At 39.6% G+C, this 24,045-nt stretch overlaps 2 protein-coding genes and 2 non-coding genes across 4 annotated transcripts; all 4 read right to left on the reverse strand.

Moving 5' to 3' along the window:
- Positions 1-2,222: 2,222 nt before the first annotated feature.
- pdcl (phosducin-like) lies at positions 2,223-15,351 on the reverse strand. Its single transcript, XM_032540338.1, has 14 exons — positions 15,101-15,351; positions 14,886-14,972; positions 12,449-12,565; positions 11,009-11,149; positions 10,781-10,924; positions 10,188-10,369; positions 9,842-9,925; positions 9,235-9,481; positions 8,545-8,831; positions 7,409-7,556; positions 6,733-7,090; positions 4,073-4,257; positions 3,745-3,926; positions 2,223-3,279 (listed from the first exon to the last, which is right to left on the reverse strand). Exons 1-14 carry the CDS (start codon positions 15,105-15,107, stop codon positions 2,716-2,718), a joined length of 2,733 nt encoding a protein of 910 aa, XP_032396229.1. The 5' UTR covers positions 15,108-15,351; the 3' UTR covers positions 2,223-2,715.
- Positions 15,352-17,898: 2,547 nt separating this feature from the next.
- rpl37 (ribosomal protein L37) lies at positions 17,899-22,250 on the reverse strand. Its single transcript, XM_032540033.1, has 4 exons — positions 22,157-22,250; positions 21,253-21,388; positions 19,921-20,005; positions 17,899-18,161 (listed from the first exon to the last, which is right to left on the reverse strand). The coding sequence occupies exons 1-4, from the start codon at positions 22,157-22,159 to the stop codon at positions 18,092-18,094; spliced, it is 294 nt and encodes a 97-aa protein (XP_032395924.1). The 5' UTR covers positions 22,160-22,250; the 3' UTR covers positions 17,899-18,091.
- Positions 18,877-18,955, reverse strand: LOC116704820 (small nucleolar RNA SNORD72). Its single transcript, XR_004335782.1, has one exon. It is a non-coding gene; the product is annotated as a small nucleolar RNA SNORD72 (small nucleolar RNA).
- On the reverse strand, positions 21,458-21,537 carry LOC116704822 (small nucleolar RNA SNORD72). Its single transcript, XR_004335783.1, has one exon. It is a non-coding gene; the product is annotated as a small nucleolar RNA SNORD72 (small nucleolar RNA).
- Positions 22,251-24,045: the final 1,795 nt, after the last annotated feature.

Here is a 24,045-nt window from a genome sequence, read left to right on the forward strand (position 1 = left end):
GAGAATGAATGTGTGTGCCTGAGCAGTGATGGACCTTTTTCACAGCAGACAAAGTTGACATGTCATAGTAGGAAAAGCACAGGTGTATTCAAAACCATTAATGATGGTTGCATTCCTCTTAGGAGAGACCCTGGTATTGTGCATGCTGACTCACTGCATTAGCTTTTACTGGGACACTTGATGGAATTCAGCCATCGTTAAGGTTGTCAATTTCAGCTGTGCTTTTCCTACTATGACAGGTCAAACCGTCTGCTGTGAAAAAGGTCTATAGAGAGCTGAAGTCACGCCCTTCTACTTCCGGTCCAAGGGACAGATACTTTTTCAACCAAAAAAAGTCTCAGTTTATTGTTAAACTGTTAAAGTATAAGACTGCGAAAATACTTAATTAGAAAGATTACACACTGAAGCTGCGAAGTCTGCGTGTTTCGTACCGGGTATGTAACATCACTAAAATAATCAGCGGATCTTGCTTGTTCTTTTGCTTATCTGCTGACAACCCTTCACTAGATAAAACACATCTGGTAAGATAACGGTACATTATGTGTTGTGGAACAGAGCTAAACTAGCTTGCTAGCTAGCTATTTTTTTTTTTTTTTTTTTTTTTTTTTTTTTTTTTGCTTGCTAGCTAGCTAGCACGCGGCGGCATCAGCTAGGTGACGTAAATTGTGTGGACGAGAGATGTAGTTCACTGAGCGGTTTCACACAAAACTAATTGGTACTATGACAAACCTACGGCTAGACTTTCTTCTGTTGAAAAAATCTTTTGAATTAAAGATCATAAAAAAAAATAAGCCTCTCCCCGTTCACTCCCATTCCTATTTTTTTCCAAATTGAGGTCCCATGAGGTCCACCAGAAGGGGCGTGACTTTGTCTCTCTATTGACCAAAGGGATAAGCCTCTCCTCTCCAAGCGTAGCTCCCATGGCGCCATTTTAATGCTACCAAGCCATCACCCGCCATTAGCATCCCATTGACTGCCATTCATTTTGGCGCAACTTTGACAGTAAATAACTTTACATCTGAAGCGTTTCAAGACTATTTGTCCGTTGTTTATTTCAAAAGAAACACGACAATGTATAAAAGTGCTCCATTACCTTATATATCACGTTATGGCTCCATAGCAGACGTTTTTGTAAAAATAGGCTAACTATTGCGTCATAACCACGCGACTTACCGTCGCATAGTCGACAAATTACTGTTTTGTCAGGAGAAGCACTCAGACAGCTTGGACTTCCATAAGCTGTTTAGGTTTAATGTTAATTAGCATGTTAGTTAGCAATAATTAACCTTTGCCTATGTTATCTCCTAACATATACCTACGCTCTCCGTCTCTGCTGATTGGGAATGATTGAGAGTTCTCTTGGCACAGCTACCAGAAGACTTACAACTTTCAGACACGTTACCCACGTCACAATTACGTCGTCAAGCCCAGTTGGAGGCTGCGCAGTAACGCCTAGCCATCACCGGAAAAGTGCTTCTATTTTCCTTCACTGGTCTCCGTCCAGAACAACGGGATCTGTTGGCCCACTTCTTTAACTGTCTATGCTGTTGACACAGTTAGACCCCCCCGGCCCTGATTGGAGGATCTGAACAGGGAGTGGTGGATTTTTGCAAATTGCACTACAGGCTGTAGGGAGGAGGCAGATTTTTTTTTTTTTTTTTTTTTAATTTATACTTGAAAATAGGGTCAGTTTCAGCAAATATGACAAAAAGTTAGTTTTATAAGTCTGACCTACTGCATCTTTAATTTGGAGTTGGGATTCAGGCCACCCTACAAATACCAATAATCAACTCTTTCTTGCTTTGTTGTGTACTCCACCAACTCCTCAGGGAAATAGCTGGCTCTTTAGCTGCTAAATGCTCCACTGTGTTCACCAGCTAGTTTCTAAGTTGGTCTGGTGCGGAGCAGGTAGCATACAGTGGGTTTATAAGAGCTTTTGTTGTTGAAAACTCAGTTCGAAACAAGGTTGATGAGAGCAGTTTGTGGGTTGATAAACCCACACAAATGTAAAATGCTCAGTGGATCAATGGAAATGGAGAACTACTTCACAATTATCTGTGGGTTTGTTACAACCCTTTCACATAACTCTTAATCAATCAATCCACTGTTAGTATAAAAATGTTTAGTGCAGCTTTAACATTCCTGAGATTCTCCTGTTTATTTTAGTGTCCATCATACCTACCTTGGACAACTGATAAATGAAAAATACAACAGGCAGTGAGTTAAGTGTTTGTTTGTTTATTTTTTCCCACTGTTTGAAATGGTACAGCACATATAAAAGTTATAAAACTAACTACAAGTCAGTTTGGGTTGCAGGATTTGTTTTCTACAGAGTGAAACACATTAATTACAACAAAGATGCACGAGAAACTAAACAGGGAATGTGTTTTTACACAATGAATAAATAGTTTACAGTCACAGCTCAAAGAAAACACCTAACATCTACATCATTCTCACGGTGTATAACAGGTCCTCGATATTACTAATGGCAAAAATTTACTTTTATTGATAATAACTTATGTTTACTATAGATTGATGTCATGATAAAACTCACAGGGCCATGATGTTTTGTATGCCTTAACTTTTGCTTCTGCTTCAATGCAATCCTGGCTTAGTCCCTCATTGCTACTGAATCCACACACAAAAATGATCTATAGTCCATGCAGACTGTGTACGCATGTTTCCCAAGCATAATGCATATTAGATATTATGGCTCTAGTCTATATCAAGGTCAGAGTCTTCATCGCTCACATTGTTCTGTACGATAGCTCCATTGCGAACCGTCTTCGGGACGATGCGGGCCTTGTCAGGCAACAGGCCGTACTCCTGCAGAAGGGCCTCCAGGTCTACAGCAAAGAAGTCTTCCCCGAGCTGGTCTGTGACCCGCACAAAGTTGCCGATCAGGTCCCCTCCTTTGTAAACAAGGAGAGCAGGCAGAGCACTTTCCTTGAATAGTGCGCTGGTGCTGATGGCCGAGCTGCGTACGCTGCAGAACTTGACCAGCGGGTATTCCTGAGCCAGACACATCAGACTGCCTCTCATGGCCTCACAGCCTGGGACATCCGGCTCGTAGATGTGGATCATGACCAGTATGCTTTGGTCCTCCCTGTCCAAAGCCTCCAGGAAGTCCTCTCCGCTGTTAAGCTCATAGACCTGCGCAAAGCGTTTGCCATGACAGAGCTGACGCCGCATCTCTTCAATGCGCTGCAGACGGTAATGCTGGAGGAAGTCTTCGTCATCCTCCTCTTCCTGGAGCATGTTGTACTCTTGCATGGTCATCTGTGTGGTACACAGAGAGGAAAAAACACGCAGTTAGTAAAAGGAACAGTTTGAGGTTTTGGGAAATATGCATTCTTACCAAAAATTAGATTAGAAGATTTAAACCACTTTGTCTGTGCAGTAAATGACTACAACCAGCAGAAGGTTAGCTTTTGTTCTAAATTGGGTTATTATAACTTTTATAGGAAACTTCTTTCTTAGGACATAAGTCAAATAGTTGGCAGCTGCATTAATGCATAGTGAAACGAAGTGTGTCACTAATCTATAATAATAACAATAATAGTCAGAAATTAGGACGTTAATCAGGTCGTCTTTAATTAGTATCTTGCCTTTATTTAGCCTTTTCCCACAGCAAGTGTGGCAAAATTTCCAGAGGGAATCTGAGGAGCAAGATGTTTAAGCTAAGGGAGCTTTTCACAAGCCTTTCTTTCCCATGTTTATATATTTTGTCCTCATCCTACTTACTTTTCCTTTGATTTTGTCCTGCATATCTTTCTGTTTCTCTTTGTCTTTTTCCAAGTCGAGGTCTGAGCGGCAGGTCATCGACAGCTTCTTGATCAGTCTTTCCATCTCTCTTTTCTGCTCTTGTTTCTGCTCCACCTCCAGCTGCTTGTACTTCCTCCAGTCATTGATGACACCCTTTGGTCCTATACGAGAGAAGCCAGTGTCAGAGTTACTGTAATTCTGATACAAAGTTATGCACAGTGGTCTTATTAGGACAGTATTTTTCTGTGTGTGTGTGTGTGTGTGTGTGTGTGTGTGTGTGTGTGTGTGCTTGTGCTTGTATTAGTACCCGTGTTGACAGCACTTCCATCGGCACTGTAGTCTATCTCAGGCTCAGTGACGCTAGCGTCCCTGATGGTCTTGTTCTCCCCATCCTCATCGTCGTTGTCACTGCCTTCATCCTCACTGCTGCTATAGTAGTACTGCAGCTTCTCTCCGAGAATCTTGTCATCTAAAGTCGTCATGACAACGGCTCACCTAAGAGCAGCAGTAATGTGTTAGAGCACAGATCCAACTCACTAATACAACTTGGTACAGGACACAACGCTAAGATAAATGCTTTCACATGAGATGGTATCATTATGTTTCTGTTTATTCTTGGTATTAACATGACAGAGCTCATTCTTTATCTTTGTACTACATGCAAAGAAAGGTCTGTACAAAGTAATATCAATATGAACTTATCTAATAGACCTATTTTGTTGGGTAATTTAACAAATAATTTGCATGAGCATTGCAGTTGACAGTGAGATAATACTGCCATTTGTTTTATCTTTTAAGCCTCATAGATACAACCTACTCAGATAAACAGTTTTATCACACACTAGGACGGCAGAGCACATCACTCACTGGATCACAATAATCCAGATTGACAGCCATCCAAGCTGGCATAGGTCGAACACAAAGGGTTTATTTCAAATATAGGACATCTAAACATAGCTTATAATAAGTGTCAACAAAATATTGGCTGAAAGGCCTTTAATGGTGCATTGAGTCGTTTGTAAGCAAACTCATGTGCACAGATGGAGGTATTAATGGCCCCCCTGATAAATCCCTCTTATTTACTTACTTACCAGTGGTGAGGCAGCAAAATAATAGACAATATTATGCCCAACTTCATTTCTTATGTTTAATAATGTTGCCATTAGGTGACAATACAAAACCTTATTTCTCCACTGCATTCGAATAAAATGTCTTCAACACATGTAAACAGCAGCGAAGGCCTACAGCCAACACCTAAAGAGTCTGAGAATCCCCGGCGATATGACAGCTAGCTAACGTTACAACAGCTAAATCGGGTAATATCGTTATCAAGCTCGTAACTCTTATTTCTATTTCCTCAATTGTCTAAACGCTACTGAAAGCGAACAGAAACAATGCAACTATATTATTTATTAAGTAGGACACGGGCCTAACCGGTAGGCACGGCTAGCTTTTGTAAACGTGAGCTAGATTAGCGTTAGCCAACTAGCTAAAATAGCTACCCTTTCTTACACTTACTTTCTGTGACAACCAGTAAACATTAGCTAACCATTAACCAAGTGTACATTAAATTCACCTCTCCAAATATACATAGCACTACAAAAGCAAAGAGCCCAGTACTTATAAAAGATTAGAGTTGATATTACCTTGATTTTCTGACCAGCTACCGTTAAAAAAATAACACCGACTCCCAACTGCTCTCACTCTAGTTTATCTGATGGTTTAGCTACAGCGAAACCAATCTCCTGGATTATGATGCCTTTAAGGCTCACGTAAATGTCGTAATTATAAAGTGCAAGTACATAGAGAACTGACATTAAGCTAGCTCAGGAGTTGCGATTAATTATATGTATGGTCACTAAATCTGGGATGTTTGTTACATCTTTGGAAACACAAATATATCCCGAAGTGCGCACATTTATACTTTATGTTTTAGTTAGTATCAAATAACTCAACCAAACAACAGCCACTCAAAATTAGTGAGCTGGATAGGTCATTATTGCGTCCTCGCCATCGAAAGTTGTATTTCAAAGTATGATAGTAATAGGGTAATATTCTTTTTAAGCGACTGTGCTGTAAAGTTGGACTTTACTGAGAGCACATAAAGTAAACGCGACAGCACGTTCATCCCGTATGAAAATGTAGGAAGATACAGGAAGATGCTGGAAGTGCAGTTCCCACCTTTACAACTAGAGGGCAAAATGACTGTGAAATATGATAGATAATAGCATACTTCACACTACTACTACTACTACTATTATTATTTTTTATTACTGCTTGCACCACAGCTGCAAAATTGGAAAGTGAAACATTTTGACTTTATTATTACTCCCTTTTTGAAAAAGGGAAAACAACAAAATCTACCTAAATGTTTGAAGCCAAGCGCTAACCTTGAGTTTTAAACATGCTGTGCATCCTGTTTTACTCATCTTTTTTCGTTTTACCATACACTTTCAGCCTTAAGCCAAAAGAAACACATGATTCACAAGAAACAGCGGGTGAGAGCTGAAAGTGGGAATGTAACGATACAGAACAATGGATAGTCAAAACAAAGATTTTAATGCTTGCCAATTTAAATGAATGGACAGTAATCCACTTTGGGTCTATAGTTTTATTTCAATGAATTTTCATACCATTTATTTTAAAATAAATCTACAGACATACCTTTTTATTACTGAACATGATGATATTTCAGACTTCAGGCACAAAGTATTTAACAAAAATGATCTCTTTATGCCTTCACTGATGTGTTGGTTCACGTGTGAGACAGAGTGAGCAATAGTTTTCCTACTAAGATCTGTCTGAGTCCTTTATGGTTTATCCAGTGCTGTTCAAACAACCATTACTGTATCTTCTCAAATCTCCACACAAACATCTTAAACACTTATTTTTTTAGCAGCAGCCTCATTTACCTTTTTAATAAATGGATCTCAAAACGGTAACCTTCTGGTGTCTGCAAAATGTCATAGCTCATCGGTCCTTACTTTACTGTCACCATTCCCTCTTTGTGATTGCTGCTTTGTTGGAACTTTAAACGCCACATAAGGACACGTCCTGGTGTTCAGACAGACCAGCTTCTTCAGTGTGGCAGAGTTTACTATGTCAAAGCCGACTTTGCCTCCAAAGGTGCTAGGCTTCCAGTAGTCCGGAGAACATATGGGGTTTCCCATGAGGCCTTTAAGGGAGAAGGGAGCACCCATCTCGACCATGCTCTCTCCAAATATGGCCCCCTGTCGTGTTCTCTCCAATAGCAAACCAGGATAAAATTCAAGAGCATCAATGTCACCGTAGAATTCTTCAAGCTCGCGCGCTATCTCCTCGTTATCTGCAAATGTAATCACGAGTATTGCAGTTAATACAGTAAAAACATTGAATGCACCAAGCACTACTTTTCATCCATGCAAGCGGCATGGCACTAGGGATCCATTGCTATGCTTCAGAGGATCACAATGGAAGATATTATTAAAGCAAATTATAGCAATGGGGGATAGTCTTTAAGGAAATGCCTTTAAAGGGAGTGGATGCCATTCATTCTCAAGAATGTGTGCTCAACTGCTCTCCTCAGGGACTTGTAAAAGTGAAAAATGATATGCTTTGTTGCACTTCGTGTTGTGTGGTCTGTACACAGGGATGTTTTTCTTACCAGTGAATTGTCTAAACGATGTGTATGGCTTGAGGTTAAAACGCTTCCTGTACTGGTTGAAGGGCTGCATGCGGAGTTGGCGGGACTCCTTTATGGTCCTCACAGCCACGTTGGTCACGGCAGCATTGATGTTATGACCACCGCCTATCTAGTAGGACAAATGTTTGACAATTGGGTATCAAATATAAAACATGGCATTATTCAAAATACAATATGGTGATTTTAAAAATCTGGAAGATCTTGAGTTAACTTAGCCTGATCTAAATGCCAGATTAATACATAATTGAAATATTTAAATGTGCAATTTGAAACATGAATAAAAACAATACATCAAAATGTCAGGTCTTTCTGCACGTTGGTATGCAATTTTAAATATTGGTATCCTGTAAAAAGGACATTTTTCATTCATTCATTCATTCACAGCACGCTCAAGATTGCAACATTCTCAGATATATATATATATATATATATATATATATATATACTGTACATATATTAATCTTATGCAGCATTATTCTTGCCTTTCAGACACAAATTAAATCAGTATAGACAGGGTTGTTATAGAGCACTAAGCAGCCCATGTTGATATGCTTCGATATGTCTGGAGGCGGCTGGGTTGTGTATGTTTACTTGTGATTAAGTTTTAAATGTAGCATGTATGTTGACGTAGGGTACAAATTATATAATAATCTGTGTAATTAACAGAGTTGTTTACAGGTAGTATTTACATCTCTTTTGTGGCAGGCAATGCCACAAAAGTTCACATTGTTTCCACTCTTATTAAATGGTGTACTTTGGGTTCAGCACAACATAAAGCAGAAGTAGAGATATAGAATTCCCAAACATCATCAGTTAGTCTCACAACTATAACAAAACGGCAGTCACCCTTAGTTACCTTCACTAACACTTCACACTTCACTAACAGTATACAAATCCAGCAAACAGGAAGACGTTAAGTATGAATGTCAAAAAAACGTTTTACATGGATATTCGAAGCGCGGTATACTTCAGATTCTATCCCCTAGTTATAACTAAGAGTTGGTTGTAACTATAGGAACTTTCCAAACAACAGGACACTCAAAAATAAACATTTTTCACTGCATATTTATAATGTTACATCGTCTGTAGTTTGTTACCTGGCCAGCAACTTGCCGAGAGAAGGCATCCACCAGCTTCTCAATGCCGTAGTTTGTGAGAAGAGAAGTGTTGAAGATGAACTGCGAGTATGCCAATTCCTCTCCGTTAATAAAGAAGCTGTCAGGCATTAAAGGGTGCCAGTGGTAGAGCTGGCTGAACTCCAGAGAAATACGGTTCCCATACTGGAAGTTGGAGTTAAACAGCAGGGTAGGATCAAATTTCAACTGCAGCAGGTATCCACTGAGGTGTTGCACATACTCCTCTATCACTATTTTTATTGTCTCACCTAAGGGGAAACATGCAGAGACACAAAAAGGGCAGACATGTTAACAGCAAAAAATGCAAAGTGGTAGTGATAGTAATAATTGAACCACCTACGTGACACTGAGTCACAACAGAAGAGGTTCAAGTTGACTCCAATTAGATGATCATCCTTGATCTTATGTGGGAGTGTGCTGAATTAAAACAGATCATCATTAAACATCAAGCACACCAGCACTAGAAAAACTAAATTAAATAGCCCCTCTCATATCTGCCAGTTAAAACTGAAGCTACAGCCTATAGCTTATTATGATTGAAATCGGCAGCTAGCCTGGCTCTGTCCAAAAGTAACAAACTCTGCCAACCAGTACCTCTAAAGCTCACCCATCAACACAAAACTATTCCTTCACAACTGGGTTCCAGCTCACCAATGATGACGAGCCGTGTCGTCTGAAAAAGCTGCTCATCATCCCAGGTGGGATGCTCTGCTTTCAGGATGTCACATACTCGGTTATGCTCCCTCAGCCACAGCGTGGCAAACATTCCCAAACCGGGGAGTAGTCCAAACACTTCCTGACCAATAGCCATCTGGCGCTTTAGAGGAATCCCAGCCGGGTAGCTCATCCTAACAGGTGCATCAGCTACAGAAGGAGGGAACATCTGGCCGTCAACTAACTGATGGGAAAAACAATAATTAATGATTATACTTTACAACCCAATGGCTGTTTTTCCCAACATCTCTACTTTATCTAACAGTATAGTGTTATCCATTTTGTACTCATGCAGCAACCTCTCATTTTAAAAAGCGTGTACAAAAGTATGTACAGCATACATCTATATTCTCTGAGTTATTACAAAGGCAACATCAGCAGATTAAGTGAAACGATTAATATTGAGGCAATGTTAGTAACAGATTTGGCTGACAACTACACAATGGCGTTTCACTCTGTCCTTTGAATAGAAAGTAGTTGTTCCAATTGTGTTTCCAAGTCGTTGTGCGTATGTTTTCTCTGTTAACAGTTTTGATTCTTTCACCTGATACTTGAGTTTTCCATCTTTGTGGAGCCTGAGGTGGAGCTGACGTTTCAGGTTGTCTCCATAAACGTGCCCTGCGTCCACCTGTATGTGTCATGGGAAGAGACAAAAAAAAGGAAGTGAAACAATGAGAGGGAATAAATGAAGATGTTTATTTATTTTTTCCAAGCATGCATGCAAAGATTTATTGAGCCAGATATTGAGGCCTTTTCAACTCGGGTCAACAACGCTTTCACTTAAGAATATATGCTTCAAAATTCAAACTCAAGGAAAACACAAGCAAGGAGAGTGCTATTCAAATAAGGTTTATTATTACTATATGGACAAAAGCTGTAAATGGACTAACCCCATGAGATAGAGCCTTCGTGAAGCCCAGACCCATGCGATTGTAGGTCTTAAAGAACTGGTGGGTGAAGTGCTGTGCAAAGAAGGCAAACATGAGGTTGGAGCCCTGGGGGTCGGGTCTGAACGTCCTTCTCTTCAGCAGCCTCTCAACCAGCAGCTCAGGGTCAGGCAGCCCAGCCTTGCCTGAACAGAAACGCCACGACACAGTCAAATGCAGATACGCCACGCCTCAATAGTCATAACACTGAAATAGTGCATCGGTGAAAACAGTCCTGATACAGTTAACATATCACACTGCACTTCTGAAACCATCCAAGGTCAGTAATCTGCATGCACGTCGCTGTGGTGAACTGTCTAACTTCACCAAGCGAAACAATATTGAGCAAAATACCAACACATTCTTCTGCATTAGATATTATTGATGCTGTCACATATTTCCTGTCCTTTAGTAGTTTTCCTTTACTATCTACATGTGTTTTATAGCTACCAGATATTATTATTTTTAAAAGAATGTTTATCCAAAACTTTAAACCATTTTAGAAAATACAGATTAAAATATCTGTTATCTAAATAAAAGATAAATGAGTGGCAAACCTTTGACCCCCACAGGTGTAGGGCAGTCCTGTGGCACTGGGGGCAGAAGCCGAGTGTAGTAGCTGAGATTATGGTAAGATTCCCAGCTGAGGTAGCCATACTTTGAGTTGAAGGTCGGAGGGTTCGGTATTAAGGTAGACCTCACTGTTCATAAAAAAAAGTGATTAGATAGAATATATGACAGCCATGATTGAATTTCATTGAACAAAGGAACAGCTGACTCTGGACCTGTTAGAACGAGCCGCATTAGGACGTCCCGTAGGAAGGTGTAGTTGACAATGTCCCAGAGCCAGTGGAAATGGGTGAGTGTGTAATGCACCACATCTGGGCTAGGCTTGAAAAGCTGACGCACTCTGGTCCAAAACTCCGCTGTGGTGGGAAAGTGAGACATGAAAAAACAAGATTGTTGTTACTGGAAGTCAGGGCAGCTCCTAATTCCTTTAGGATAACAAAAACTTTATGTCACAGTCCAAGAGGATACGTAGCCAGCTTGGCCTCGGTGTTATAGCCCGGTTCCAGGCCTCTGAATAGCTAAACAAATCTCTGGACTGCTCAGGGATTTAAAGCCTGAGGTAAGACTAAATGGGAGTCCTGGGAGTTAGGCTGAATTACCAACCAGGCAAAGGGGCAACTGTCCCAGGGCCCATGAAAGCTCCTGGCTCACTCTGTGTCAATTGGTTTGTGTTAATAAAACTGAACATTTGTTTGAAATATTGCTCCATTTAGGCGCAATATCAACTGATAAGACTCACAAAAGGTCTTGATTTATTACTTAATCTTGGGGCCTTGTGTCAAAATATCGTATTTAAACCATCATTATTTTAGTTTTATGAAATTAGCATTCATTTGGAGTTGTGTTTCTGAGCACCTGAAAAAATATAAGTCCAATATTCATTCTCTCCTGGCTCTGTTCTTGGTCTCCAACAACTCCTGCGGGAGATATTTGGCTCCTTAGCTGCTAAATGTTCCACCATGTTCACCAGCTGGTCGCTACTAGTGTCTGTCTGCCGGTTGGGATTCATGACCTCAGTATTTCTAAAATCCTGTAGCTTCACAAAGATGTTTTAAAGTAGATTATGTTTCTTTAAAATGAGCTACACATGTGGCTATTCTAACGTATGTAAGAAACCATTATATTAAGTAAAGGTTATTACTCAATCCCATTTCCCCTTTTCCTGTTTGACTTTGCATGTATTTTCCTTCTTTTTTTCCACTCTCTTTTCTCTCAAATCAGTGGTTAAATGTCATTATGCCCAGTGAGTGTGATGTAACTGCATAACTGTCAGCCATTTACATCGCATCTAATTAGGGACTGTGTGGACATGGTGTGCAAGGGTTCCTTGTTAATGAGAAGCAGAGCGGCAGAGTTAGTAGAGGGTTCAGTAAAGGGATCTGCAGAAGCAACTTTGATCCAGCTAGTCTTGTTCTGGCAGTCGCTGCTGTTACTGCAATTTTTCCAAATATTTGGGTCTAGACAAGAAGTCCTAACTGTTTGAGCCATGAGACAAGCTGCACCATTTCCTGATTTAATAACAACAAAATGAAACTGTGAACTTGGCCTGACTTTTGATCCTTTCCATCTTGTGTGTACAAAGGAATAACATTTCACATTCTTCAAAGCCGCAATTATTAGGGAGGATATGAGAACTGTATCGTAACTGGACTTACGGACGGTGCAGTTTTCTCCGCTGTAGCCGGTTCGAGTGCAATCACACTCGTATTTGTCCTCCCCATACCTTACACACACACCCCAGTGCTGACATGGGAAATAACAGCATGGGTTCACTGTGGAATACAAGAAGAACTCCTGTCAAAGACTGTGAGAAATACTTATATAAAACTTATAAGTGAGATGGAATATTGACTTGACTTCTTGCAAAGTGATTTAGTTTTTATACAAAAACATCTGTCCACAAGATTGGATCTTCACTTTTAAAAACACATCTGTCTTTTAGCCAAACAGGAAGCATTTGATTGAGACGCCAGGGCCCACTTTTATGAAAAATCAAACCTTTTTCACAGTTAAAGTGAGGTAATTCAATTTAATTTCTTCGCAGTGCAGATTATTTTTTCAGGAATACTTTTAGTATCTTTAATAAAGATTGGGGATTTTTGTACACAAATGACGAACAAATGAAAACGGATTTTTGAGACATTTTTTTTAGGCTGGAAAGAGATGAAATAATCCCCCATTGCCACACTTGGTAATTTAATTTTTACAGGTCTGTTATTTCCTTTTTTTCTCTTAATGTCTTTTCGAGAATAAACTTTGAGACACATTTTTGGGGTAATAGAGACAGTGTTCCTAAACAACTTCGGTTTAGTGTGATATCGAGAAGAATTTCCTTAAAAGAAGCTCAATTTAAACCCAGGAAAATGTTTATTCATCATTCAATGCTCATAGCATGTTGAATTGCATATGTTTGTATGTTCGGCTGACCTGCTGTGCACACTGGCTTACATTAAACTTAAACTGATTATTTTATAGTTTACCAAATGTAACACTACCAGCATTTTACCTCTAAGTAGTTCAAAGTTTTCCACCTTCCAGTGAAATTGTTAGGAATTTATGTGCCTGTAAAAATGTTACACCTTATACATTTGTCTTTTTCAAATACGCTTAGCGATCTTCTCATGTAACTTTCAGACAGAAAGCAAATACTTTAGAAATGTCAAACAATTCGTTCTTTAAAAAAATACAAATTGAAGACAATTCAAGATGGATTCTGTATCTAAAACCAAAATTGTACAACCCCACAGATGTTACAAAGGTATATCACTAGCTCTGTCAGTGCTATGTGGTTGAGTTTATGATCCAGTCATTTACAATTCAAACAATTAAGTTTGGCAAAAAAGCTATTGGCCAATAAAGTCAGACACATGAAAAGGCCTTTGTTCTTACTCACAGAGTGAGGAGGGGCTGACTAAGACATGTATTGACAAGATATGTATTAAAGCATAATAGCAGATTAGGACTGTATAACAAATTCCTAAATTCTTAAAACGTAGTTCAGGGTGTCACATAACAGATAAGCATGTAATGTGAACCCTGTGAAAAACTAGAAAACATTCAGGTAAAGGGCAAGCTCCTCTGGCAATGTATACACTTCACTGCACGTGCAAAAACATGCCCACGCAGCCCCCAGTCGTTCACTTTCTCCTAGCAACACATCCAACAGCCCTCATCTGCGGCTATGTAAACTACATGGACACGACCTGATTTCATAGTTCACAGGGAGATCAGATTTCACACGCAATGGGGAAATTCAACTTGTAGTATAGATTTAAATCAATCACTGTCACAGAGTCAACAGTTTATGCAGAAAGTTGTTTTCTCCTATGACTAAATTTGTCTCAAAAAAAAGTGCAAGTATCCCTGTGTGAGCCTTTACTGCAGCAATGACACAGCATCTCATTCGGGAAATGGGACTTGGCATAAAAGATCCAGAAACTGGATGAAAGGAAGAGGTGGAGAAACTTGTTCAGATGTGTGAGGGCTGATAACGTTGGCCTGAGGAAGTAGGGTATTATGTATAGGGAGGGGGGTCTGGGGGGATGTGGAAGTACAGGTTAGGCTAATGTTTACCCACAGGTCAGGCAGGAAAAGTCTGACTGGGGGTTTCACTGGTAGGAATATGTGCATCCAATTCCATGTCAGTGTTAAGTCTTGAAATGGTATCTTTTAGGGAGGACTAAATATCCCTCTTATTAGATTAATGAAATATGCATTGGAAAAATCCATATTTAGGCCTCTCAATGCTACCTTTTCCTCATTACAACAAACAAGGTGTCAATAACATGACACTAAAAACATTTTCCTTGGTTGCTGTGCTTCTTTTGCTGTCCTGTAATTCTACCAGGAGCAAGCTTGCCAGAGCCTGTCTTTGTTATCAGGCTTAGCCTACCGGAATGTCTATTGGCAGCTTAACCCGCAGTGCTAGAGGAAGACCTGATAAAACCACAGGGGGAAGGAAAACGGGCGCGCACATTGATAGCTAATGTACATATGTCCCCTGCGTCTGACTAGTGGCAGCTATTAAAGCAACACATGATCAACACATACTGCAGGCATAACACTGTTCAAACCCACTGACTTCCCACCTACCTGTGTTGGAAGTTACCTCATCACCCCGGCATGCAGGCACCCGCAACAGCAGGAGCAGAGCACAAACTGATCCTAGACAGGCAGAAGCTTCAACAACAGTTGGGAATCAATTTGTTTAGCAATACAAAGTTAAAAAAAAAAAAAAAAAAGAGAGAGAGAGAGAGAAAAAAAAATACTGCAGCCACACAAGCATCAACCAGACATAGCCTACTTACCATTCATTCCAGCAGCCTCAGTTCAGGACGATTCTATTCCAACTGATCAAACTGTAAGAAAAGTGTCCGAAAGAAGAGATCCGGGGCTGGTTTCAGAGAGTTGTGAGGAGGAGGAGAGCCAGTTGTTGATAGACGGAGAGTGAGAGCATCAGAGGGCAGCACACCAAAAATCAAACAGGTTAACTCCTGTCTGAGAGTGCTGCAGCCCCACCGCACTGCGCCTTTACCTGCCGTCACAAGGAAAAAAGAAGTGGGACGGAGACTTCAGCGGGTTTAAACTTCTTCAACGCCCCCTGCTGGTAGCCAAAGCCTCACTGCAACTGCATGCTTTTATCTTCTGGTTCACCGGAAATAAAAATAAGTCTACATGCTTCCTTAGAGAAATGTTGACATTCCATGGTAGGAAAAGAACAAGTGTAAATAATATAAATAACAAATGGCTTAATTTCATTTAGGTGTTTCAGTTTCTGGGTCATGGTAGGCTACCCTGTCATCATTACTGGGACACTTTAATATAAGGAAGCCCTCATTCATTTTACACCTGTGGTTTTCCTATTACATTAGGACAAGACAAAGTGCTATGTAGTCTAGATCTGCTTTAATATGGCTTAATTTGCAAAGATCATAACAATATCCTCCATCTATAAGATATCCCATTTAATACAAGAAGGCGCCGCAATACATTAAATACTGTACATATTCAAAAGTAAGATGCTGAAGGTAGCAACATTAAAAACAAAGTACAGTGAAGTTTTATGTCAACAGTTCATATTACCTTACAAGATGAACCACAGTTGGTGTTTCTGGCTCATTGGTTCTTCACCGATCAGTCACTGAGCTGCACATCATGGCTCTAAAGCTTACTTGAGGTGTATCACTCCCACTTAAGACAAAGACTTTACAAAGTAGGGAAACGGCACCAGCAAGTAGAGGAGGTCTGTCAGGACTGTGTGGATGTGGAATAGAATAGAACGCCTTTATTGTCATTATACACATGTGTAATACCTGTGTAGCGAGATTGAAGCAACCCCTTGTAATGTAAAGGATGATATCACTTATACCCTGGAGTGTAGGAAGCCTGTAAGAGGTGGTGTTGCAATCTACAAGACTTGGGATGCAGGGCAAGAAGTATTTATATACAGAATCAAATTACATCTCTTTTTTCCAAAATACATTTTACACAATACACTGACTGTTTAAATCATTGCAACGCATATAATTTATGATATACAAGTTGCTTTGGAAAAAAACAGTAGTTTAATTTGGCATTATTTAGATATTTGTACTATTTTAGTTTTCATTTCTGTAGTAGCTTAGTAACTAGTTTCTTATGCAACAGGAAAAATTAGTTCATTTTTCATTATTTTGTCCTTTAACATAAATTCCAAATGTGCTTATATCAAAAAATGGCAAATATGCACTGAACTTAAATGGTGACAGATATGTTACAGATAAGCTGTAAGGAATCTGGCAAAAGTACAACTTTGAAAAAAAGAAAATTCCAATAATATATTTCACAGCTGGACAGTTTTTTGGCAGCCCAGGTGTATGTTGCAAAATACTGCGGTGGTGAAATCCATGCAGGCTTCTCTGTGATTGAAGCCACATTCTCACCAACAGATGAAAAAATGTTTGTTGATGAAGGTAGGTACCAGACATCAGGAATATGAAAACCTGGGTGGAATAATATACTGTCAGTGTAGTGACAAAGGCTTTATTGTTACTTGGAACAAAGATTGTAGCCGTCACGGAACAGTCTCAGGACATTTCCCAAATTGAAATGTCTCTGCTTGTCTTTGATGCATGGTTAGGGCCACATGTCATGCTGGGAAGTGATTCTGCCTCACTAATTTTAGCTTGAATCTTGAGGCAGGCCTTTGCAAAATAAATCTTTAGGATATTTCTCTTTTGTCACATTTCCCCACCTAAACACTCCCAGCACATTTGGCTGCTGGGTTTCTTCACTGTGGCAACCTCCACTGGAGTTTTCCAGCTGCCACCATAAAACACAAACCTTTGACTCATTTGTAAACAGACCTGCTTCCAGTCGTCATATGATAAATATCAGTATTGTTTGTCTCGCGCTAAATATTTAGACTTGTTTTGTTGCTTAAGCAGTTTGGAAACTGCTGCTGACATTTAAGCTGCAGATTTCAGTTTATCTTCCAGTTGCACTAAGTAAAGGGGCGGGGCGCTGCTAAAAGTTCGGAGCAGTTTGATAACTACAGACCCATTCTGCAGCCATTGGGTCTAAATGAGAAGTTGTGTTGATACACTGGTATTTAGATTGCATTGTGCTCAATACATGACTTGGTCTAAATCTTTAGCATTTGAAGTTTTAATTTAGCATAAGTTTGCTACTGGAACCATTTCAGTGGAGGATTTGCCAAATTAAGTATGAAATGTAACTGACATTTCCTGCATGCCATTCTTACACAACTATGGTCCATCAGTTTGGACTGTTTGCAACCATTAGCATCAAAAGGCAAGTTTTTGAGAAATGAACATTGAATGGATATCTACTCTCTAACTCTACAAGTTATTTTGTTGGATCTTTTTCTTTACCAGCCTAGTTTCAGTATTAAGTGAACTGAAGTATGGTTTTAGACAGTAGAAGGACCTCTAAGGTGGGTCATGTTTCTAGTTTAATGCATTGTTTCCACATTTTAATAAAATAGATCTGTTCATACATTTATTCCGAATGTAGCAGGTGCAGTAGATGGAACATTAAAACAATAGGTCAGGTTTCTGAAAACATTTATTTCAGGTTTGTGTTTAGTTTTTTTTTCCCCACAGAAAACTTTTTAGAGAGATTTGCACAAATTAATCAAGTGGAAATAAATTCATTACACCTTGTGTATATTTAATCTGCTAATATCAATTATGGCACCCGTCTTTTGCTTTCACTGGCCCGACAACAATGCTTAAAAGATGGAGACAAGACTGAAACTCCTGTTTAACATCACATTTATTCAATAAAAAATGTGTCTTTTAGGATGAGCTGGAGGCAGCCACTGCAGCACGCCTGGGTTTGGGGGTGGTGCCTTCCCTGAAACCATTCCTGGAAAAAAAGAAAAGTGAATCAGAAAAATGCCATTTGAGTTATAAAACTTAAGAGCTAAATCCTGGTGAAAAAGTCACACCATCTATCTATATAAAAAAACAAAGCTTTTCATGTCACACAGTCTTCTGCCAGTGGGTTACAGGCTGGTGAGGTAGCTAGGTAACCAGCTAAAATAGCCACAGCTGTTGAGAGCTGATGATTGATTCTTAATTATAAATGTTTAATTCTCGACTTGCTTAAAACAAAAGTATAAACAGAAAGTCTGTGACACAAATGACAGATTTAAGCATGTTAGTACTTTTTGGAAAGCAAACACAAAAAGGCATTTCAGTCACCAAAAAGACCTAGGAGTCCGATAAATTCAGGTTTACTATGACTTGGCATCCAATTTCAATGAATAGACCTTTTTCAAAGCAGACATTTTGACTTGTCATATCGGGGGAAGAACAGGTGTAACCAACGAAGTGTCTCAATTAACGGGCATACTGAGTACCAGTATCCTGAACTGGCACAGCTAAATCAAATGCAGGCAGTAATAATGTTAAAAACGATCCACAAGTGGCACGATAGGATTAAAGCAAAACATAAAGACAACTTAATTATGCTAATGAAATATGAATTACAATTAAAACGGGTTTGTTTTACTTGAGACGTCATTGGGCTCACAGCACTCCACAGTATTTGTCTGTCCCTAATCTCGTTTTACCAATGATGCTTACCTCAGAGAAAATACTGATATCATATTGAATTCATTTGTTCAGACATTTATTTTTCACCATCATTGGCAAGCAGCATTGACAAGGCTTAGAACACGATCATAGACAGGTTGCTAACAGAATCTCACTGCATTTGGCAAAGCACAAACAGTTCCTCTGCCAAATCGGGTTATATTGTATCGTATGACTGATGTAATGTGACAAAAACCAAGCAAATATGTTGTAAAAACTGCACCGTTCACAATAAAGTACACCAGATTCCCTGCCACTGGAGTCATATTATGGTTACAAACAGCCCCGTCTAGGTGGAAGGAAAAGACCTGTGGGAGACTAAACTCTCCTTCACCTGGTGGTAAAACCCCCTGTTCCGTTCCCATCGCAAACATGAGCACGCAATGGAAGAAAATGTCTAGTTGAAGCTCGCCTGCATGTTAGAAAGCCCGTGCTACCACAGATATTTTGTTTACCGCCTTATGTTTATAGTCTCCAAGTGAACAGCAGCTCAGTGATAGTATTAGTCTTGTGTTTTTGTAAACTGTTTTAAATTGTTTATAACCTTGTTTTTGGATACACCATATTTTCATGATGCAAAGTCAACTGAAGTCAAATGCAAAGTTTCTTTTAACAGTTTCATATCACAAACTGAAATCAAAACCATCTGAATGGAAAGGTATGCTGATAACAGCTTTCCCTTCGCAGTTGAAAGTAAGATGCCAGAATCTTGTTTATGTCCCCTGATAGGAATATGTCAACAAAACCTCAGAAGATCCAGTGTTTGTAGTTCAAGTTGATTAATCAATGTAGTAATCTTAAAAAGAGATCATTTTAAACAGTTTTAGAAGCCGTTTCATTTTGTGGTCTCTGGGTTAATTTGTTTTAAAGTCTTAACATCAAGATGACATGTCATCCTCTATTACTGTTGTTAAGGCTAAAAACCCATCATTACTGAACTGAAGCACATACAGCAAACAAGTGGTCATAGCTGAATCATAAGCAACACACCTAGAACCACTTGCTCTGCGTTCATGACATTTTCTTACCTGAATCTGCGGTAGACAACCTTCATGTGTCTCAGGCGGCCGGTTCCAGTGGTGTTCCTCCTCTTGGCCTTAGCGCTCCAATTGTCTACAAAAACAAAACATCAGTATGCATTACAGCAGCTTGGCTGGTCACATTAATGAAGAGCTGGATAATGTACTAAAAGTTTCTGGTGTTTTTTCTGGTTTTCCAGTGTTTACTCTACGTTGATGGCGGCCAGCCACAGTAAAATTTCTGTTGTCATGGTATCAGAAACAGGCCAGACTAGAGCCTGACCGATATTGGCCAAAATTAGGCATGTCCCAATCGATCGGTATCTGCATTTATAATGCAATTTTTTTTTAATTTAAATATTCATTCATCAGAATCATTTGTCATTATAATTGATTCTGATGAATGAACATTTAAAAAATAAAACGGACTGTCAACCATGTTATAAGCATTGGCGTTGCAAAGTTTGTCCAGAGAGTACAACATCCCTGTTGGCAACACTTTATTTTGTTACTGTGTTTTTGTTCAAAAGGACTTTAAGTTTCATATTTTAAGTCTGTATTTTTATACATTTTATAATTCAGAACTTTAATACATTTTGATGTTCTGTTCTGACAATAACATTTTTTTGTGAAAACTCATAACTACAAATAATGTTAGGGAAATCAGTTTTGTAATGCGTTTATGGATTTAAAAAAATATATACATTGGCCATTATATCAATTTTCAAATAACCAAATACTCGTATCGGTCTTTAAAATCGTTTATCGGTCGGCCTCTAGAGTAGACACAACAGGTTTTCTGCTCCTTATGCAGTTTTATGAAAATTCAGTCGTAATTGCACGACTCCGCAGAGCTGTCTGCTCTACTGAACTCACGCAATCTCATCCGCTCTCTCTCCCTAAGCAACCGGAACAGTGACAGAACGTTATTAGTCAAAGTCATGGCAAGATAGTGGGAGTGCATACTGCTCAAAACATGAAAAACTTAGTAATGTTCACTCAGCGTTTTGTTAAACTGTAAAATGAGCGGTGACATCAAATCACCGGTTTCAGGTGACCTCCCTATGGTACCGTCTATTTGCTGGAAAGTTTCAAGGTAACAGTCGGTAGCTAACATTAGCAGATAAGCCCGTTGACGTTATTGCTCATATTTTGGTAAAATGTTTGACTGTTCTGGTCGTAGTGATGTGAGATGCTAAAAAGAAAAACTACACGCTGTCTTCAGGTAGCGTTAATTTTTGACATTCAACAAGCCTGCCATTTTCAGTTAACAACACACTTGCACGCAATGTTTTCAGTAAAAGACAGTCTTGGTATTAAACGTGTCATTGTGGAACTTACACTTTCTCTTGCGCTTCTCGGGATAGCCACACTTGCCACAAGAGGACTTCTGCAGGTGGTAGGCCTTGGACCCACAACGACGGCACAGGGTGTGCGTCTTGTTCCGGCGCTTACCGAAAGATGATGTTCCCTTCGTCTAAGAGGAGAGAATATTAAGAGATCAGAAACAATTCCCAAAAACTTAATTGCAGGCCAAAGCTGACAAGTCTTGTCTCAGTACAGAAGAATGAATCATAGAAAATCATTTGTTCAGACATTTGTGTTTGTAAACATCATTGACAAGACTCATGTGGCAGCTATCACCACTTCATGTTGGATGCAAGTGATTTTATATTGATCACCGCAGCAAATCTAAAAAGGTACGTTTCTCTGTAGATACGTTAGCGGGTATAAAGCCACCAAAAGATAGCATCTTGTCGCCAGGGTTTGCAATTGTACACTCGTCACAGTTGCATACTAACAGTGTGTACATACAGAGCAAGCACATTCAATGAGAGTTGACAGCACTAGCCAGAAATGCTAACATTAGCCGCTATGGAAAGGCCAGTACGCCATGTAGCTTGCTACCGTTACAAGACGATTAATAACAGTAACTTGCATGTAGAAACCTACCGGGTTTGACTAATAATATACAGAGCAATCTTAACGACATCGGGTCTTTCCCCGACTGGCTAATTTAAGCCCATTCTGTAGCCTTAACATCAATGCTACGAGCGGCAACTAAATGCTGGATGGATGCAACAGGAACAATGTTAATTTTATCAGAATGCAGCATTATCTGAAAAATACGTCACCCATTCGGTTACGATGTTTATCCGACATCGAAACACCAACAGCCCGTGTCGGATAAAGAGTACGTTACAAAGATGTTAAGAGATTTCTGTCTGCCAGCGTTTCGGCTTACCATTTTCGTCCAGTGGCTAAGGGAAAAGAGACCGGAAGAGGAGCTTGCGCCGCATCAAATCATATCCGCGCTGCTTCCTGTGTGACACAGAAATGTGACCCCATGTAGCATTTTGGTAACATAATTAGCAAAACGAGTCGTTAATTTGATGTCCCTGCCTAGGACATATAGCATTTTAGCAACATACGTTATCATAACACTGTTACGTCCCTTTTTTGGAAACGGAGACAATAACACGACAATCATTGTATTGTCAGAGTATTTTGCTGTTGTTTATGAGGCAGAAAATTAGTTATAAAGTTATAAATAACAACTGGCACTCCCTTCTAAAACATCCAACTACACAGTCAGAGAGAAATATAAACACTTAGCTATAGGTATATAGCTATAGCTATATTTTCCTAAGACACGCACACACTCACAGACTCACACACACACACACACACACACACACACACACACACACACACACACACACACACACACACACACACACACACACACACACACACACACACACACACACAGGCAGTTAAAACATAACCAGTGTCACTGTAGTGGCCAGTATAAACCAATCTAAAATCTACAGTCTAGTTTTAATACTACCTGGAGGAAGGTATTATTCTACTACTATTGCTGGAGACTACTTGCTGGTTTCTGGGCTTCTATGGTAAAATACAATTGAGCTCAAAAACTATAGCCTAATGTAAAGTCTAGCTTTTTCTAAGGCTTTTTTGCAGTGGCCATCTTGCCGTCTGGAGTTTGCTAAGTTGTTATCATCAACTAAATGCATACTCAGTTGTCTACAGAGAGTGAGAGTAAGCAGGGGTCAGTAGATCCAAACAGCTCCTTTTTTTATCCCATGCCATAGCTTAATCCTGCCATGGATATGTTCCAAATCCATAGACAAGCGGACATGAAGAATACAATTGTGGATACAAGGCAGAAAATAATTTCCTATGCAGAGTGTCAAGGCTCACTTATCATTGTATTGAAAGGAGGAGTTGATGTCTTTGAACTCTTCCTTTTGGAGATATTCTGTGTATGTCCAACAAGCAGGAGCCCTATAGGGCAGACCCAGAATGTCGGAGGACTATAATATGCAATCTGGCCTGGGAGTGCATCAGGTCCTGAGGGCCATTGCTTAAGATAAGAATGTCTCTACAACCTGGACCAAGATAGGCTAGGTGACAAAAAAATAAATTGATGGATGGCTAAAAGTAAAAATGAAGATGTGTGTCCCTTGTAGAATGTGTGTCACTAAAAGTGGCTTAACAGATTTGCATCCACGCTCAATGATTACTTATGATTCTTATTTCACATCCACCTGTTGCAAAATGCATAGGCTGCAGCTGAAGCATTCCAGGCTGTAGATGGACTTTGATGATACATTTAAAAAGCTGTCAAAGTGGACACTGGCAAAAATCAATGGCACTAATACAGTTATCAGCACCAGCGCTATAAAGATCCACTGGTTTCTGTCAGGAGTTTGGCTCCGAGGTGCTGCTGTCAGGGCATCGTGGTTGAGCTTTTCAAAATGTTGCTGTTAAGGTTTTAAAGTGCCCCAAGGCCCTTAACGGAGATTCAAATTAGACAGGAGATGGGTAGCCTATCATTACTGCAGGGCAGAAAAATCTTTTGTCTTTGACATGAACTGCAATAAGCATAAAGGGAAATGCTGAGACATAAAACCAGTTAAGAAAAAAAAAATCATGTGCAGGGATTTTGCAACAGCATGAGTTTGAAAGACATTGTTATGAAATGTAGGCTAATTTTAGTTCAGTGGCAAGTCCTGTTACACGCTGTCTTTCTTGTCTTTCTGTCTTTCGCTGTCACGCTTTGTTTTTCCCAGCCTAAGGAGGTCAGATGTAGCTTATCAGGTGAATGTA

This window comes from Etheostoma spectabile, chromosome 16 (genome assembly GCF_008692095.1).
Source record: "Etheostoma spectabile isolate EspeVRDwgs_2016 chromosome 16, UIUC_Espe_1.0, whole genome shotgun sequence".
In the NCBI taxonomy this organism is placed as follows: domain Eukaryota; kingdom Metazoa; phylum Chordata; class Actinopteri; order Perciformes; family Percidae; genus Etheostoma; species Etheostoma spectabile.

What these genes read in the sequence shown, in the direction of transcription:
- rpl37 (XM_032540033.1), bottom strand. An exon ending in CGAGAAGCGCAAGAGAAAGT is followed by an intron (nt 20,006 to 21,252) that starts GTAAGTTCCACA and finishes TTGTTTTTGTAG; the next exon opens with ACAATTGGAGCGCTAAGGCC. An exon ending in GTTGTCTACCGCAGATTCAG is followed by an intron (nt 18,162 to 19,920) that starts GTAAGAAAATGT and finishes CTTTTTTTCCAG; the next exon opens with GAATGGTTTCAGGGAAGGCA.
- pdcl (XM_032540338.1), bottom strand. An exon ending in TGAGGTAACTTCCAACACAG is followed by an intron (nt 12,566 to 14,885) that starts GTAGGTGGGAAG and finishes TGTATTCCACAG; the next exon opens with TGAACCCATGCTGTTATTTC. An exon ending in ATCGTTTAGACAATTCACTG is followed by an intron (nt 7,091 to 7,408) that starts GTAAGAAAAACA and finishes TTACATTTGCAG; the next exon opens with ATAACGAGGAGATAGCGCGC.